This window comes from Vespula pensylvanica, chromosome 9 (assembly GCF_014466175.1).
Source record: "Vespula pensylvanica isolate Volc-1 chromosome 9, ASM1446617v1, whole genome shotgun sequence".
Classification (NCBI taxonomy): domain Eukaryota; kingdom Metazoa; phylum Arthropoda; class Insecta; order Hymenoptera; family Vespidae; genus Vespula; species Vespula pensylvanica.
In genome coordinates, this window is record NC_057693.1 from 7,786,626 (window position 1) to 7,806,608 (window position 19,983).

At 39.5% G+C, this 19,983-nt stretch overlaps 1 protein-coding gene across 8 annotated transcripts in view; it reads left to right on the forward strand.

Moving 5' to 3' along the window:
* LOC122631545 (hormone receptor 4) overlaps positions 1–19,983 on the forward strand; it is a 26,864-nt gene that overhangs the window by 3,071 nt on the left and 3,810 nt on the right. For 2 of the 8 annotated variants that reach the window (XM_043817375.1, XM_043817378.1), the window contains exons 1-6: positions 6,485–6,581; positions 12,130–12,234; positions 15,934–17,088; positions 17,239–17,785; positions 18,470–18,680; positions 18,881–19,237. In XM_043817375.1, the coding sequence (XP_043673310.1) occupies positions 6,539–6,581; positions 12,130–12,234; positions 15,934–17,088; positions 17,239–17,785; positions 18,470–18,680; positions 18,881–19,237 (2,418 nt within the window). In that variant the 5' untranslated portion in view covers positions 6,485–6,538. Of the gene's footprint in view, positions 1–6,484; positions 6,582–12,129; positions 12,235–14,411; positions 15,138–15,933; positions 17,089–17,238; positions 17,786–18,469; positions 18,681–18,880; positions 19,238–19,983 lie in introns of those variants that run through there. The other 6 variants (XM_043817377.1, XM_043817379.1, XM_043817372.1 and 3 more) reach the window with 4 other exon arrangements.

The window sequence follows — 19,983 nt, forward strand, 5'->3', positions numbered from 1 at the left end:
TTCTTGTCTATGAGAGTGATAACGTTAAATGTAATAAATCGAGTAAATCCGAGTACGTATACCAGGCCACGATGCGTAGAAAACAGATAACAGCTAGCAAGCTACTCGCGACCTATGCCAATCTCAAAACTAAATATACTCGCTCGGTAATCATGGCATTAGACGCGCATGGCAGTACACACGACGAGCCACTGTACACGGCTTCGGTATCTCAAACGTCTCTTCTCAACTCGGTCCAAACGTTGCCGATGACGACAGATCTACTCGACGGAGATCTTCTCGATCCGTTATCGATTTTTTCTTCTTTTTTCTTTTTTTTTTTTCTTTTTTTTTTTAACGATATAAAGCGCATAATGATATCCAAGAACGGTTCGTATCAATGATAATAATGAATGGAATATAATTTTAAAAAATGAAGAATATAATAATCTATGATCTATACGAGTTCGTCTAAGAATTGAAAAACTTCGTCGAGATTTCTTTCATGGCGCTTCTTTCGACTCACAACCTAGGATCGTGAACGATCGTCAGGATGAATTACGACGACGCAAATACCATCGCACGCTCGTGCGAATCCTTGCGTAGCAATGATGTCATTTGACCCTGACACGTGCAGTCGTCGAGTACCGGTATCTTCTCATCCAAACGCGAGTAGTAGTCGATCGTCGAAGGAAACGCGATTGAAAGGTGCATGACATCTTTAACCATAGTTCTAAAAATAATATCATTGCGTGGAAATTCTTTTACGAATGATACATATAGATATAGATATCTTTACGTACATACGTACGTATATTTGCGTTACGTATGTAACCACGCAATAATTTTATGCAAATATTAAAATTGTTGAGAGAAAGATATATACATATGTCGTCTCTTATGTATACCTATTGCATATTTAATTTTAAGAAAAGAAGAAAAAAAAGAAAGAAAGAAAAACGATTCTCCCGGAATGTTACTTTGTTTGTCTTAAACGTTTCTTTTCTTTCCCGTAGACATATTAAAATTTGTATTAATCGATCGAATTCATAAATCTGAAATTAATCATTGGTTATATAAACGAATTTATTCAGTGATCAGAACGTATCAGATCAAGGATCACGTGCGGTCTTATAAGCTAAAACCAATAAATTATAGTTGAAGTCCTCTCCGATAATAGGAGAAACATTCATAGTGTATAATATATAGCGGATGATCATCGTGTGGTGTCGACACTCCTTTGAGGTCGATTCTCATGGACACAGCGTGGCCTTAAAGCTGTTCAAAGGCTGTTGCAGCTCGCGGGAGTGATTATTCTGGCATCTCTCATGATATTAGTTACAATCGTACACGCTATCTTATTCGTTCTTGGATTCTCGTCGGCGTCGTCGTTGTCGTCGTTGTCATCGTTGTCGTCGATCGATCGATCGATCAATCGATCTATCGTTCCTCCGTTCGTTCGTTCGTTCGTTCGTTCGAACGAAAGAAATTCCACCAAGATCACGGACTCAAGATCGACGATTAACGCGTAGGATTCTTCGATAAACAGGTTTTAGATATTAGAATAATAGAGAAACGATTAAACTTAGATCAGAATGACGATTGAAACACGTACTAACATCATTTAATTAGTTTTAATTGAAAAATTCTACAATAATTTTCGTCTTTCTACGCTTCGCTCAATATATACGATAATAAACGATAATACGAGAATATAGACAAAAAAAGAAAAAAAGAAAAGAAAACAAATCGAATATCTATGAATCCATAGAGTTTGACTCTGCAATAAGATCTACGCAATACCTTACTCGATCGTGGAACAAAAATAACATGGCATTGAAACATACAATGCGGAAAACTTGAATCGATTTAACCTTCACGAAGGAAGAAGCCAAGTAAAAACAATATCGATGTTTTCTTTTTCAAACAATAATTGATCATTGAGTTATATACAAAATTCGACTGGCCCAGCTGCTAATGTATCGTGACTAAAAATAAGAGAACGTGACTGGGAATGATTATTTTCATTCATAAACGGCTACGTTTTCGAATAACAAAGTTTCGTTGACGGAAATCAGTGAGAAATTATCGTCTCCTTAACGACTTAAAAGAAAAATCTAAAAATAATCATTTCGAGGTGATCGTCGAAAGAAGAAAAAAAAGTAAGAAAGAAAAAATAGCAAATCTTTTTCACACACGAATTAAAACAAATTAATGAAACAATCTGAAAGAATAAATGTGTCAAGTATAAATACAATGTTCGTAATGTTGGTTCTTAGATACGTATGTATGTATGTATTTATGTATGTATGTATGCATATATGTACGATCATTCGTAGTCAAACAACTTGGATACATACATACATATATCTAAATGAATGCGATTAGTATTCACGACTTCCCAGATAATATGTTCTCGCTACATGCGTGCTCGCAGTATCGCAATACGATCGACAAAGTAGCTTGTCAAAGTTTATCGTAATACTTAAGATTATCAAAAATGAACAACAGAGAATATCGCATGAAAGATATTTGAAAGAAACAACAACAACAAAAAATCACAAACGCGATACCGACGATCTAAGCACAACTCAAAAACGTCTAATGAAAAGTAAGTAAGTAAGTAAGTACTTACTTTCGATCATTTCGAAAATAAGAAAATTAACAGAATAAAAATATGTGAGAAGTATTAAAAATTGTTTATAAAACAATACACCGAAGATATTTACATTTTCGATAACGCAAAGAACTTGAAGGTTGAAAATAAGATCGCCAAATGAATTCGGGTGTCGATCGAAGACTCGCAGTTGTTCGAGTCGATATCGATTATCAAGGAAATTATGGGAGGTTAAAGTTCAAAAGACTGCGAGGGTCTGCTTGAGAGTAAAGTAAAGAAGAGGAAAGAAGAGGTGGAGAAAAAGGAGAAGAGGAAGAGGAGGAGAAGATGGAGGAGGAGGAGAAGGGGGAGGAGGAGGAGGAGGAGGAGGAGAGGGGAGGAGGGGAGGGGAAACAAGAGGCGTGTACGTGTCCGTAAGCGAACGTTCATGCTTGCTCGAGTACGGGCGCACGCGCGCGCTCACACATACGCATGTACGCACGATAGTGCATGCCTGCCGGTGTGATTGACATTAGTAAGTATGCCATGGCCAACCGCTCACAACGTGCTGGTACGAACAACTGCAGTACTGCCCACACCGACTGCCGCGTACAAATGCACAAGCATTCGCATGCTGATGTATGTGTTGGCGCGAACAACGTTGGCGTTTGTCTAGGTCTACTAGAGTAACCAAAATTTTACGAGAGAAGGAAAGAAAGAAAAAAAAAAAAAAACTTGATTCATCAATCGATAAAAGGAATGAGCGATTGACGCAAGGTATCTTCGCTGATACCTCGGTACATTGGAAAAAAATGTAAATTAAGAGATGATGTAAAATAAAAAAAAAAAATTGAACGAATGTATCTTATGTAGATATTTGATATAGAAGTTACGATGAAATTTACACGAGATACTTTATCAATGAATCCGAAAGATATTTGATATATGCTTTCTTTCTTTTTTTCTTATCTCTTTATCTTTACGATGAGATAAAATGAAGAAGTTAAATTGTCTTATCTCTCTCTCTCTCTCTCTCTCTCTCTCTCTCTCTCTCTCTCTCTCTTTCTCTCTCTCTCTCTCTCTCTCTTTCTTTCCTTGGGAATGAAGATATCACATCGAGGGTTGGTCGCGTTAAAAAGAGGTCCATGAAGAAAGGCAACATCATTATTTTTTTTATTTTTCTTGTTTTCATGACAGTCGTCGCAAAGATATTTTCTTTTCTTTTTTTTTTTGAGGCGCGACGAAACATTGAGCGCGGATCCTTTCGAACGTACCGCCCACGTCATATGGTGTGTTAAAACAATGCAACAGGTGGCCTACTCGGACGATCCGTTTCTACTTATTTGTAGCATACACTTGAAGGGAGAAAAAGGCGAAAGATAGAGAAAGAGAGAAAGAAAAATTAAATATCCGATTGCTGGAAATCCAATTGAACGAGATAATAAACTCGAAGTGGCGATGGGATGATTAGGAAAATAAAAAGAAAAAAGGAAAAAAAAAACAGAAAAGAAATTAAAACGTTAGAAACTAATTAGTCAGAAATTAGTTAATAGTGCTCGTTACCGTAGTTAAAAATTATTGTGGAATAGAGAAACGCACGAAGGAAAAAAGAATAAAGGAAACGAAAAAAAAAGCAAACGAAAAGAAAAAACAAAAACAAAAAAGAAAAAGAAAAAGTCGCCGATTCTCGGTAAAAGAACGGAGATAGGTCAGATGCAAATAAAAATGATACACCGTGGAATGACGTAACGTAAAACTCTGTTCGACGAAGGACACGGTTTTCACCGGGTTCGATCTTCCTGTAAGATGCTATCGTTTCACCAAAAAACCGGTATCGTCGAAGAAAGAGAGACACCGTGAAAGATATTAAAGAAGAAGAAGAGAAAGAAAAAGAAGAAAGAAAAAAAACAAGTAAAAGAAGAAGAAGAAGAAGAAAAAGAAAAAAGAAAAAAAAAGAGGATATGACGATGACGCCTCTCACAAGGTCCTCTTTCTGCTCCACCTCTCGTACTTTTGCTTTCGTCGAATAAATACGCGCACGAAATACGCGGCTTGCGTTTAAAACGGACCACAACTTACCCTGTGTCTCCTCCTCTCTCCGTTTCTTCTGCACTCTTCGATTGGCTCGTCCAGCAGACACGACACCGTCCGAAACTTTCATCGACGACTTTCGTTACTTTCTTATCGGTTAAAAAGTGAAACACCGGTCGATCCAGCTCTCCCCTCTTACCTCTCCTTCCCTCTTTCACTTCGATCCAGGATATACGGATCCCCGGTCGATCTTCTTCGAACGATTATCGCGTAAGAGAGAGACCACCGTCCTCGATCGTTCTCGATATATCGAGAGTGAAACTGCAACATCTACGGACGAAGGATGAACTCTCTTCTTCCTTTCCCTTCTTCCTTTTATTTGTTTTCTTTCTCTTAATTTTCTTCGATCACTATATCTACTACTTGCATACGTATACATGTACGTACACATACATACATACATATATATTTCGATGAGAAAAGTATCACGAAAGTGGTGCAGTCCGTATATGGAGAAGACGATATTTCTTTCTCACAGTTACTTTATACATTATATTCTCTCACACATCCTTACGTAACCAACACACTCGATGTCCTCTCAAGCGAGAAAGGAATCTTCCATTTCTCTCTCTCTCTCTCTCTCTCTCTCTCTCATTCTTCAACTTGAACTTATTATTACAAACGCAAGGATTTTTTATTCGCAAATTTATCCCTTACAATTAACCCTTTACGATTATCACTCTTTTATATATATAACTTCGTACGTGGAAACGTGAAGAACATCTAAATCTAAACTTAGATACTTAAGTAAAATAATGTAAAGAGAAAGAGAGTGTGTGAGAAAAAAAGAGAGAGAGAGAGAACTCTTCGGATGTATTGAAACGAAGAAACGTGAGGAGACGGAGTAATGCTCGTTAGAAATTCTTTCGTCATCGCGTTTGCGTCAAAACGCTTCCTGTTTTGTTCGTAAACAGCACGGTTCTAAAGGCAGCAGCAGTAGCAGTAGCAATAGCAGTAGCAGCAGCAAAGACAGGAGCCCTTTTTCTCTCTCTCTCTCTCTCTCTCTCTCTCTCTCACTCTCTCTTTCTCTTTCTCTACGCAGAATCTCGAGTCGTAGTAACGACCGTGATCGAATGTCATGGCGATTCCTCCTCCTTCCTCCTCCTCCTTCTTCCACCGTAACCTCCCGTACTTCCCTCCCTCCCTTCGACTCCCACCTCCCCTTCCTCCCCACTTCTCCTCCTCGTATACGATCTCCACCTGGAGATCCACCTTCGTAACCGTGGCCGTACGGTTCAACGAGTAACTACGAGAGAGTGAAAGTTCTCGTTTACACGCGCCACGAGTTTTTGGCATTGGGCTTGGTTGGGATTGGAGGATCTCGGTTGGTATCGAGGCCACCGGTACCACCACCACCACGGCATACTGAACGTGGATCCATGAGTTCGGTGGATCGCGTGGCCCGCACACAACTGCCTGCCCCAAAAACTTTGAGCTTCGCGAGGCGTTCACTTCGGCTCGTGGTCGTTTGTCGAATGAAACGCGTATATTTAGTTAGTTACCTACGTCTTTCATTGCGTCGTTCGATCGTCATTGTGATTATCGATTTAAATAAGAATATGAAAGGACGTTCGGTTATGTGAAAATTCTTATTGATCCTTACTCATCTGTTTTGTTTTGATATTGGAAAGAAAAGAAAAAAGAAAACACAGAAAAAGAAATAGCGATGGAAAGAAAGCTTATCGTTCCGTGTTGTCGAATATTTCCATTGAATAATCTATCTTATCCTCGGTGATCAATAACAAATCTGATTGTATTACGACGTCGATTACGTGCTCTGTGTATTATTATGTAGTGTTTACTAGAAAAGAAAAAAGGATACAATAGGAAAATCCTACTCCCCTTCATTGTTCCTCTTTCTGGGAATAGAAAATGTGCGCCAACATGAGTGTCCTGCAACAAGGCCGTCACATAGGTACGATACTAATTTTTTAATATTATAATATCTCTCTATAATGAGGAGATATTCCAGAAGATCATGGGTACCAATCGAGACTGATCTTTCATATCTACTTATAAAATGATTTCGTTTTTTTTCCATCTTTTGATTCCTTCTTTATTTTTTTTTTTTTTTTTTTTTTTTTTACTATCATATCTTGGATTATGTGGAGAAGTTTACGAGGACGAGAAAGTTAAGGATAAATTTATTTCTTTCCCTTCCTCTCTTTTCTCTCTCTTTTCTCTCTCTCTCTCTCTCTCTCTCTCTCTCTCTCTCTCTTTCTCTTTCTCTTTTTCTTTCTTTCTTTTCTCCGCTAAAAGCGGAAGTTAAATTTACGCGATCGCTATCATGCGGCGATTCAGCCACGGTCGATCGCACGAACGATTAGAAACTTGAAAGTATGGGATTCTTCCGTTTGCTCCAAATTGCAACAGTTTCTAGAATGAAAAAGAAAGAGAAAGAAAGAGAGAAACGGAGACTCGATCGTTTCGTAACAGACAAAACTTCGACATTCAAGTGTCCGTCCTCCTTCCTCCTCGCATATAATTAAAAGAAAAAGCAAACGTCGAACGTCAGATATCGACAAAGCCAATGAGAAATTCTAAAGATAATAATTCGCTGAACTCGTAGAAACGTATTCCGATGAAAGAATTTTTGATTTTGAAATCGTCGCTTGTGTTTCGGACGACCGGCATGCGTATTCAACGGAAACGGAAAGAAAAGAAGAATAAAAAGAAGAAGAAGAAGAAAAAACGAAAAGATAGGAGAAGGGATAGGGACGAAAACGAAAATGTACGTGCATGTATATGTCTATGTTGTGCGTATGTGTGTCGTATATATTTGAAAGAGAACACGAGCGTTAGTCAGTCATGTAGTTAAAAATAACAGATCGTAATTTGTAACGGTAGTAGGCCGAGAACTCGAATTTCGATCTTTCTACGGTGCTCTCTCTTTCATTCTCTCTCTCTCTCTCTCCTTCTCTCTCTCTCTCTTTTTTTCTCTCTTTTTCTCTTACTCTTTCTCTCTCTTTCTCTCTCTCTTATAGTAGCTTATGACACAACATGGTAAGGCTTGCCGTAGGAAAAGTAAGGTAAGGCCAGTGGTATAATAGAGAAACTTTCACTGCGGAGGTTCAATGTACCGGTGTCTCTAACTCTCACTGGCCCGTTCTCTCACTGCCGTCTGCCAGCAACTCGCGAGCATCCGTACTGACGAAGATAGTAGGTATGCCCCCTCCCTTCCCCCGACGATGATTACACGATTCCAATCGATCTTTTCTTCAGAATTTATCATAATAGGATATTAATTATTCTTGTTGTTATTCTATGTCGAGTGTTATTTTTGTCTTATATCGTTGTCCTATATCGTGAGAGATATTTGTTGTGCTATATCGTGAGAGAGAGGGAGAAAATATTCGATAATTAATTCGAATTTTAAATACTCAGGCACATAGATATATTTACGTATATATATATATATATATATATATATATATATATATGTTTTATTAATATACATCCTGTTTGTTGTGTCACTCAGGTTTTGATAAATATTTTAATAACGGGAAATAATTCGTCAGATAATAACGCCAGCTCGAAATTGGCCGTTCGCTCACAATGCGAAATATTATTTTATACCTGTGCGATTAGTAAAGGAAGAACCGCTTGTTGGATAAGATGGAATTTAACGGGTGTCGTCGTTTTTAACGGTACCAAGTGTGAAGAGATAAGAAACAAAGTGTTTCGTATCTCCTTCCGTTCTTTATATCTACATCCGCGTTTCATGAATATTATTGCATCTACATATATATATATATATATATATATATATATATATATATATATATATATGCATAACATATTTCTCCTGACGTAGTCCTCGAAACAAATAATTTGTTTTCTTCGCAATAAGACGAGAGATAGATAGATTATCCTAGAATGGATACTATGAGACCATTATCATACTCAAGAATAAAAAGAAAAAAAAGGAAGAGAAAAAGAAGAAGAAGAAAATGGTGGGAGGCATAGTCATAGGATGTCATGGCGTGGGAGAGTCACTTTCACCGTCCACGGTCCCTATAGCGGTAAAATCTACATGGTACATAAAATCGGACGTGCCGTTCCGCGATCGGAGTTTATAATAACAATATATAATCATAAGAGAATAATCGATGAAAATATATATTTCTCTCTCTCTCTCTCTCTCTCTCTTTCTCTCCCTCTCTATTTTTATAATCAGATTATAAAAAAAGAAAAAATCCTAACAAAAATAATACTGGACGATGGATCGATGAGAAGAGAAAAAAAAACAAAAATTCAAAATGAAAGAAAATAAAAATATCGGATGTATATAAAGAGAGAGAGAGAGAGAGAGAGAAGATACAGAGGAACGTAATACGAAGCTTCTCTTCGCAGTAGTTTGAAACGGGCATAGCGTCGTGTCTAATAGAGCGAATGCCTCGTAGGGAGGAACGCGAAACTCGAAAAAGCTTGGCCGACATAGAGAAATAAAGAAGGAAAAAAAGAAAGAGAGAGAGAGAGAGAAGAAGCTTGCGCTTAGGCTCAGAGCCTAACACGCATACGACAAAAGAGACTACTTACTTGTAGTCTTTGTAGTCGTCGCGTAGTCGTCGGCGCTCCGGCCTCTCAAGAAGAGACCGTAGGTTAGTGCATTGGCTGCACTTTCCGTCTCGGTGTGTGCATGTGCACGCCGGCAGTGGCGGCGGCGGCGGCGGCGGCGGCGGCGGCGTCGGCTCTCGGTCGTATGCATGCATTGGTTACGCAAGAATAGCAACGTGTGTGAGACTGCTGACCCACATACGGCGGCAGGGAGCAAGGACCCCGGCTTCGGCACGTACACGCGCATTTCTACATACATATATACATACACGTATGCGCGTACATACGGACGCACACATACATACTCAACGAGAGGAAACTGAGAAAGAGTATCGTATATGTGTAAGCGAGTGCACTCACTCCCTCTCCAATAATACTCTCGTGTAAAATGCGCATGTGTATGGATACGTGATGCGCGCTACCGTACATATATATGTATGTATGTATGTATGTATATATATATCCCTCTCACTCTCGCCGTCTCACTCGAAACTACCGCCGCGTATTCTCTTCTCCTCTTCGCGCATGCCAACGCCCGCGAGCGTCCGACTGTATGAGTGCACATGCAACTCCATCTGTCGTCGTATGCACTTAACCATAAACGCACACACTGCTCTCGCCCACGTGGCTCTTCGATAGACACAGGCCGGCTTAAGGACCGTTCACACCATTTTTTTTCTTTTCTTTTGTTTTTTTCTTTCTTTTTTTAATAGAATCGAATGATTTTTCTACTCTTCTTTCTTTACTCTTTTTTATTTTTTATTTCCAAATCTTTTCTATATCCTACGATCTTCCATTACGTACGTATTTATACTCTTTCCTTTTTTTCATTTGGATCGTCACGATTCGAACGTATTTAAATAATAAAAATGCCAAGAAATTTAATGATTCGAGTCGGAATAATGATTTTCGTTTTTTGTCGAGCTCTTGACTAATCGAAGAAAAAAAAAAGGAAAAGAAAAACAAGAAAAAAGAAAAAAAAAATTGTTTACTTGTTATGCGTATTGCAAAACGTAATTATTTTCGGTCGCTATAATCACTATTCGCGTCTATGTCCTTGCGTGAAATTTTTATCAAGAAGTCAAGGCTCTCTCTCTCTCTCTCTCTCTCTCTCTCTCTCTCTCTCTCTCTCTCCCTCTCTCAAGGCGCAGGCCGTCTTACCTAAATTCTCGGCATTGATCGGACGCATTAAAAATATCTTCCAATGGTGACGACCGATATACAGAACGTTTGACGATTTAATTCCTCACCCAACCACTCTGCCTACCCATCGCGAAAAAAGAAATCTTTTCCAATGATCTCGTTCGAGGAAAGTAACTTTCCAGAAGAATGACTTTTCACTACTTCGAGATTTACGAGTGACACTATACTTCCAATCTGGAAAGAACGATACAAAAAGAGTGTTCTAGTTTTATTTAAAAAAAAAAAAAAAGAAAGAAGAAACTAATTTGTGGAGTTATGCAAAGAAGTATACTTATTTATATGTTACATACAATATACGTAGGTATTCGTAACTCACGTATATATATATATATATATATATATATATATATATATAATTGTTCAAACATTTGCATATATAATAATTCATTCCTATAAAATATGTTTCGTCTTGATAACACCCATTCATTCATTCACCAACGCATACAACAAAGTTGTTCTTTCTTTCTCTCTTTCTTTCTCTCTCTTTTTCTTGACCCGTTGACGATGGATCAAAGGGTTCTCGAGTCAGCAGACTTTACGAGTGCGATCATCAACGACAACTACGACGACGATGATCTTGCGGTATGATTAAAATGACCCAAAAGTAGAAGTGAACTCGTCTCGTTCGGTTCTCTAGACGCCATAAAAACGAGACTCGTAAGCCGATCCTTCGAGCAGGCGTACCGTGTACCTAATTATTCGCAGACCGTTTGAACGATAACGTAATGGAGTTATTACTATCAGAATGACGATACCAGAGATTAAGTACAAGAATAATAAAAAGAAGTAAAGGAAGAATGAAGTGTTATTAAAATGACATGATGCAACTGACTCGTAACTGTAATTTTATAGATATTTGTCAATGGTATATATATATATATATATGTGTGTGTGTGTGTGTAATATCTATTATGTTACAAGAACATTTTATATAACAAAATATTATTGAAGAAATATTAGAGATTATTTAAGTAAATTTATTTTTATTTTTTTTATAATACGATACTATACTAGATAAAAAGCGATCTACAAATGAACGATTCTATAGATGAAATGAATATTTTCTATAAAAAGAAAGAAGAAGTTGCAAATGTATTTCGTCTTTTTTTTTTTGTTTAAATTGTTAAAAAAAAAAAGTAATAACATTATCATTGGACACCCAGTACATCCGTTTATTGTGATCTCTCGGTTAGAGCAACGATGGCCTGACTCGCCTAGGCTCGACCTCCAATTATAGCATTATTTAACATTGTTGCACGGAGAGTAGTCGTACGTTCCGAAGAAACCGGAGGTCCCGTGAACCCCATAAAGCTTGCCAAGTCGTAACGCCTATGTAATCTAAGCGATACGTCGTAGAAACAGTCAAGATATAAAGGAATTTTGCACGTTACACCGCAAAACGATATTCTACCACGTACGATCCAATTGTCTGCTATTGACTAAAGAGGAATTAATGACAATCTATGCGTTCACTGTAATCGCGAATGCGTGCTCTCTACTTTTAACATTCTCTCGATTTTTCTTTAGAGTCGATACACTCATAAAAAAAAGTAATAATTATTATTTTTCATTTGACACTAAATAGTATGTACCTATATGATCAGAATATTAAATTACATTCGTTACATTTTTCTATGATATATTAGATAAAAATGTCTTCTATCTGTGATCGTTAATTCGTAATGTATAATTATTTGTTGCAGGAATTATGACCCTTACGAGCAGCCCGTGTGAGCTAGACAACATGAGCTTGTTTCAAGACCTCAAGTTGAAAAGGAGAAAGGTCGACTCCCGATGTAGTAGCGACGGTAAGAACTCAACTCTTTTTTCTCCTTCTTCTTCTTCTTCTTCTTCTTCTTCTTCATCTTCTTCATCTTCTTCTTCTTCCTTTTCTTTGCACTTTTACTACGAAGAAGAAAATAGGACACGTAAAAAATAAAATAATAATCGTTTAATATCAACGAATGACGAAGACGAATACATTAATTATCGTCAACGCAATATTCCAACGCATAGGGAACTACGTAATTAGACATTTGCAGAATATCAAAGCGCATCGTTCCTTCCTCCTTAGGGATCTATATTATCATTGGTAATCCTTTATGAACGACTCAATCCGGTTATCTTCGTCGATGATATCAAAGACGATACGGATAAGCCTCATCCTTGCTTTCAAGAAACTGCAAATTCTATGATACCTAAACATATCTTTTACTATTGTTTCCATAACTTTCTCAATCAGACGCGTGACCGATAGGGAAAATTAATCACGCAAAATAGATCGGAAGAAAAATGTAGGATCATGATTGTTTTAGATAATAATAAGAGTGGAAGGGTAAATAGTAAAAAAGATGACGAGGAAAAAGGAAAAAGGACAAAAAAAAACGATTTTTAACTCATCTACAATACGAATGGTCGTCGTCGTCTTCGTCGTAGTTTCGTTGTCATTGTCGTCGTCGTCGGTTAGCAAGGATAGGTCGAGACGTGGGTGAGAGGAAGAGAATGTGTAGGCGGGGGGTTAAAACTAAGAGGAAGGTAGTAGGTGGCAGTGCAGGGTTGAGTATCACGCGGTTTCCCGGATGTGCACCGGTGCTAGTTGGACTTCGCTTGAACTCGCGTTAACACGTGTTGTCCTTCTCCTCATCTCTTTATCAGCATAGTATCTATATATATATATATATTCACACACATTCACATTATGTACCTATGTCTACATATATATACACACATACATACATATATATACATTTCTCTCATATTTCCTTTTTCACTTTCTCAAAAGTCGAATCTTCCGGGAAAGGAATAGTTCAACGTGTGTCGTATGAAAACGATTCGTATCAAAGAAGCGCGCGTTCGCGAGAGTCTCGAAAGCGAGAACGCTGAGCGAGCTGCATCGATTTTTCGACACACGGTTGCAAACGGCACGATACCAATGACCCTCGACCTAGCGCCGGTTAAAGGTCAGAGACAGTTACTGGAATCGATCTTAACATTCACGAGTACGTCAGAAGAGATCTCACTCCTCAATCGTCCCTCTGTCAAGACGTTAATGAAGATGAATGATTTGAAGGATCGGTGAACGCGTTAAAGTGATCGAAATTTTCTTGTTGTTGTTGTTGTTGTTGTTTATTTTCCTTTTCTTTTTTTTTTTCTTTTCTTTTTTCTCTGAAATTTCTTCCCTATTCTTATTTCAATGATCAATATTCGTAATCTTTACTGATTCATTCATATACTAGTTCGAGACTCATCGTTTTCGTGGTAGTTGTTGTTGTCATCGTTGTCGTCGTCGTCGTCGTCGTCGTCGTCGTCGTCGTCGTCGTCGTCGTCGTTCGCGATACGCTCAACAACGCGACGCTCTTGGTGAATCATTGATCCCTCTCGATTACACGTGAACAGTCAACGCTCGCTGCTCAACGAGAGAGAACGACGCAATTGCGTTTGACGTGACGCGACCAAAACGAATTTTCGAATCGATCGTCAATGGAGTACTACGAGAGTAGCGACGACTGAATTATCATCCTCAGTTCGTTCACTTATATTATCGAACGATACATAAGAAGAAATATAAAAGGATACGGAAGAATAATAACAAGGAAAAGCAAGTAAAGAAAAAAAGAGGAAAAAGAAAGAAAAATGAAAAGAAAAATAATATTATGAAGATGACATAAAAAATCCGTTTCCGTGTTGCGATAAATTCCGTTATCGTTATCACCACGAGAGCCCGGAAAATATCTATATATTTGATTTATTATTATACAAACACGAAATATAACATTATCATAGTTTATAGTAATAACTCATCGTGGTGGGATCGTATAAATTATATATCATTCTAAATGTAAAAGTTATTACTGTCAAATTTATCACCCGTGATCCAGTGGATTATAATCGATTTAATTCGAGGAAAATCGAGTGTGATATCTATTATATTAATATAGATATACGCATATATATATATATATATATATATATATATATACACATATACAGATACATTGTGACAATAATTTTCATCTAGCAAACTTCTAGTTGTTGAAATAACTTGAATACGAAGTAAAAGATAAAAAAAGACATAACTAATCGCACGAAGATGCGACGTTTCCGAATTGTGTCTGACTAATATCGCTCGTTACTACTCAAGTTCACGAATAAAATCGTAGCAGTAGCTTCGATCGCAAGTGCATTTAATATATTAAAAAGTGATTATCTAAGGACCACATATATCCTTCCACATAAATAAAACGATCTTAACGATATTAACGCGAGAAGAAAATCATATGACGAAATGATTAAAGGCGAGACGATTTGCAAGTAGAGAAAGAAGTAAGATTGACAATAATAAAATAAAAATATAAATTATTTGATCGTATAAAACATTGTATAGAAAATATATGTTGATCCAAGGCATAAAAAAAAATGACGTTTCCAATAAGAAATAACGTATCTATCGCAGCGAGTCACCATTTGTTCGGAGAAAATTGGAATCCATGGAACATGGATTATAATAGAATGCTTCATTGTACGACTTATCAAAGATTTTCGATGTATACGTACCCATATTATCCGTATAATAATTATGATTATACCACTTACGATAGTTATTACAATTTACGGCATAACTTCCGATTCCCATTAAATTTCGACTCGTACACTATGTTCGATCATTACTACAAGACTTTGGATTCGAAGAACGTCTACCCAACGATCTTCGGTAAATATTCTCATTATATTTCAATTTTTCTTCAATTTTATAATTTACGATTTTTCGATGAAGAAAAAAAAAAAGTATTAATTTGTAAATCGTTAAGAAGTAGATAGGATCTCTGAACGAACGAAGGGACATTTTGGTTGGGAAAAGAGAGATACGGTGTATGCCTTTGCGAACGAATGATCCGCACGTACCGATATCTATCGTGATCGTACTATTAATAGAATGGAAACTGGTGCCTAGGTACCCACAATCACGGCTCGGCCTTGTCAACTGCATTCCTTCCTTGACCTACACGAACGAACTAGCAATAGCCCCAGATCCTTTTCAACAAAGCGACACAACACTTCGCGAACGACTATTACACTTTCGTGTCAGTCACTTAAACAGTACTGTGACTCTCCTGCGTCCCATAAAAAAAAAGGAAAAAAAAAAGAAGAAGGAGAGATTTTCGCAGCTGCACTTGCCGCACCTTGAAACTCACATTCTGTCTTTGCCGTCTCACATTAAGCCGTCTCGTGGTTCACGCGAAGTAAACTGTCGATTAGATTCGAAAACGTTATAACGATATATTCCTTCTATCGTAGGATGGGCTTAGTTGAGGAGTAGTCATTAGATCGTCTTCTCTTCGATATCAGTATCGTTACGATATCGAACGAACAAGTTTCTTCTACTTGAGATTTTCTTCGATGACGCGTAATCGATTTCAATAATTCGATAATAAGGTGTCCTAACCGAGGAGAATTACGCGTTAAAATTAGCCCGATTATAAACGAGACACCAACGCCTTATTTCTCAGACTCCCCGGTATCCCTCGGATCAGCAGGCTCGCCGCTCGGGATCCAGCCGGCGGACGCACCTTCACCCATAAACTTTCCTGCTCCAGGGGAGAGCATGGCGGATACCTCGACCCTGTCGCCAGACGCCAACATGCCAGGCTCGCCGGACTGTCCCATGGTCAAAGTGAAGAGCGAGTACGTCCTGGGCAGCCCGAGTCCAGGAACACCTCGAGATCCTTTGCGAGTCACTGCCATGAGCGGTGGTGGAAGTGGTAGTGGAGGTGGAGGAAGTAATGGCGGAGTTGCTGGTAATGCTGGAGGAGGAGGAGGTGTAGGAGGTGGTCAGGAATTACGCGAAACAACGTGCTCGGACCGTGCTTCGCCTGATTCGGTCTTCCCAGATGCTGGAAGCATGGTGGGATTTAGGGTTATCGAGGAACAGCAGCAGCAGCAACACCATCACCAGCAGCAGCAGCAGCAGCAGCAGCAGCAGCAACAACAGCAACATCATCACCAACAGCAGCAACAGCAGCAGCAGCAGCAGCAGCAACGTTCCAGCACACCAGCACCAAACAGATCCTCACCTTACTCACCCGTTCAAGCTGTCTCCACGACCCCAATGCCTCTAGAACCGTCCTCAAGGAGCGAGAGTCCCGACAAGGGTGATCTTTCGTCTGTCCAAATGAAAGAGGAGTCCGACAATTCGGTCTTCGACGGTGGAGGTGGCGGTGGCGGTGGTGGTGGCGGTGGTGGCGGCAGCGGCGGTGTTGGAGGGAATTCCGGCGTTCGTACGGACACGTCCAGCCAGCCTAGTCACCGAAACAGTCCGTCGTCGCAATACAATCCGAACCAGAGCATGAGTCCTACCGGTGGTTCGGCTCACGTCTCTCAACAGCAGCAGCAACAGCCGCAGCAGGCATCACCAAGGGCGCGAGCGCCATCGGTACCGCCTCATCTCCTGGCTCATCATCAATTCTGGTCACAAAATTCCGGCGTACAGGGATTTGCCACGCAAAGGCTATTGAACGGCGTAATAAGTAGTGCCGTTAGTTATGGACAAAATGTTGCGACCGTTTCCACCAGTAGCTGCACTACTTCTAGTAGTAGTACGGGAACTGGTAATAGCGGTGGTGGAACTTCCGGAAATACGGGGGCAACCACAACGTCGTCTTCGTGTAAGTTCATTTAGTACGACGAGGGGTAATACTCGAATATTATCTCAATGTACCCTTTGATTTATCTCGAAAACAGATTTCATTTGCCCATTCGTCTCGCGTAGAACATTTGGATATTTGTTTATTTTGAATGTTTATTTGAATTTTTAGGCGAAGGAATGAAACCACCGGCTCAAAGACCAGCCCCAGCACCACCCAGACCACCGCCCACGGTGATCATGGGAGAAATCGGTGGCGTTAGGACTATGATATGGTCAACGCCACCTTTGGACCCTGTACCACCACCCGCGGCTTCGTGGACCGCCACAGCCGCGGCTGCCTCTTGTTCCTCTTCCGAGGAATCGGCGGCACAACTTCTCCTAAACCTCGGACAAGAGTCCAGAGGGAAACCACCTTCCGTTTCCTATTCGTCCGGACCACCCCTCAACATGGAGAGGCTATGGGCCGGCGATTTAACGCAACTGCCGGCTGCCCAGCAGATGCAAGCCCTCAATCTCACGGCATCAGGCTCCAGTCAGCCTTGGGTGAGGAACGGCGGGGTCGTCAAGTCCGAGGCGGCCTCGCAATCAATGTCGGTCGCACCACCTGCCCCACCGTTACCGCCTCAAGAACACGAGGAAGACGAAACGCCCATGATCTGCATGATCTGCGAGGATAAAGCCACGGGATTGCATTATGGCATTATCACGTGCGAGGGGTAAGTTGCCTTTACTTTTCTTTCATCGCTTCTAAAACGATAGAGATCTTTTATGAACATCTCTTAAATTCTTGATGCAAGCTGTGGATGATGATATTCGGATAATTCCAGATTGAACCTCATTGACTATCCTACGATTTAAGTATACTTTTTACTTTTCGTAAACAAACTGTTACCATGTGCAAAATTAAAAACAGAAGGACCTTCTTAGTACGGTACAACCTTAGTAGAGTACAACCCACAAGTTCTTAATTATCAACCTATTTCCCGCTTCATCTCCCTAGCTGACGATATCCATCCAAGGTGGAAGAAATACTCCTTGAAAAATATCTCTTGAAAATTTACGTAAGGATACTCCAGATTAATTCTGGATGTCACCACTGGGTATCGTTGTCTGACCAACGTCGCAATTTCTACCTCGTCGTTCTCCGTTGTCTGACACGTAACGAGACGATGTTTACACGAAGAAACTTTACGTAGTTTTCTTCCTTTGAATCGTTCCGATTAAAAATGAATACTTTAATACTTTATCGCGAATATCTTCCTGTGTTCATTCAAAAAACGTTATTTGAAGCGATGTAAAATGTAAGAAACGAAAGAAAAACAAAAAATAAAGAAAACGAGACGAAGACAGAAAGAATAGAAAAGATTCAAAAACAACAACGATCGATCTTGCTGCTGCAGGTGCAAAGGTTTCTTCAAAAGGACTGTACAAAATAGGCGGGTGTATACGTGTGTAGCAGAAGGTGGCTGCGAAATCACAAAGGCACAGAGAAACAGGTGTCAGTACTGCCGCTTTAAAAAGTGTATCGAACAGGGTATGGTCTTGCAAGCCGTTAGAGAAGACCGGATGCCTGGCGGAAGAAATTCCGGTGCGGTCTATAATCTCTATAAGGTTTGTATTAAAATGATTAAAATGAACGACTTTTGAATTGTCGATGTTAAAAGTAAAACAAAAAAGAAAAAAAGGAAAAGAGGAAAAGATCAGAAAGAAAAGAAGTAAAGCAAAGAAAGTCTTACAATTCGTGACATACGCGATACTACGTACTATGTGATCGGATTAAATGACAAAGTTACGCGATTATGACTTTTCAGGTTAAATACAAGAAGCATAAGAAGAGCAACAAAGGAAGTGGGATGAGCGGTGGGAACATGGGTGGCATGGGTGGCGGCGGTAACGTTGGTGGTGTGAACGGGTCGGGATCCCTTGGTGCCAATAAAGGTACCATGGGCCCGACGATGTTGGACAAACACATGGTAGCAGCTGCGGCTGCGCATCACAGTCAGCAACAGCACGCACAGCTCGCTGGTAGCTTCCTTCATCATCACAAAATTTCGTCGGGCGATCCGCTCAACTCGCAACCTACTCCCAGCCATCCAAGTCACCCTGCCCATTCGGGCCACCTCGTCAATGGAACGATCCTGAAGACTGCTTTGACCAACCCTTCTGAGGTTATTATAACTTTTAATATTTTCTATGTGTTCATAAAAAAAAAGAAGTCGTCATTATCAACCAACGTCAATGGCGTCGGTTGACGCTCTACTTACATTTCATTGATCTATGCGATCGATTAGTACTGAGATCACGATTCTTCCATCGCTATTATATCCAATTCTTACCTTTTACTTTACATTGATTGATCGATCGACACGATAGGCTTATAAGAGCAACGTCAAAATCAAAACGAAACGACATCGCTTTCTCTTTCCCTAGGAATAGCTCTCTGTGAACCAGATATTAATACATACGAATCAACGTCTGAAAGATCACCGATACCACAGCATTCCGTATTCGAAGCTAGCAATTTAAGTGATTTATTTTCCCCGGCTCCAGTTAGAAATCGAGCGCGACTCGACAAAAGTTGATCTTTACCGGTAGAATACGTTCGAGATCGTTGATGAGAACTACCCGAAGGCATCTTCACTTTCACTTTCGTACACAGCTGCACCGTTCTACGGCAGGACGCACGGACGTTCGAAATCGTTGCCAATCTGTTCACTTCTATCAATTTTCTCGCGTAGAAGTTTCTTTATCGGAAAATATATAGTAATAATAATACGCTCGAGAGAAGACACTTTCCTGGAAACAGTTTATCGTGAGAATAAAGTAAATGAAAGAAACACTTTCACGTTCGATCATGCTGCTCAATGTCATAGAATTTGTTTTTATTTTTCTTTTCTTTTTTTTTTGTTTTTTT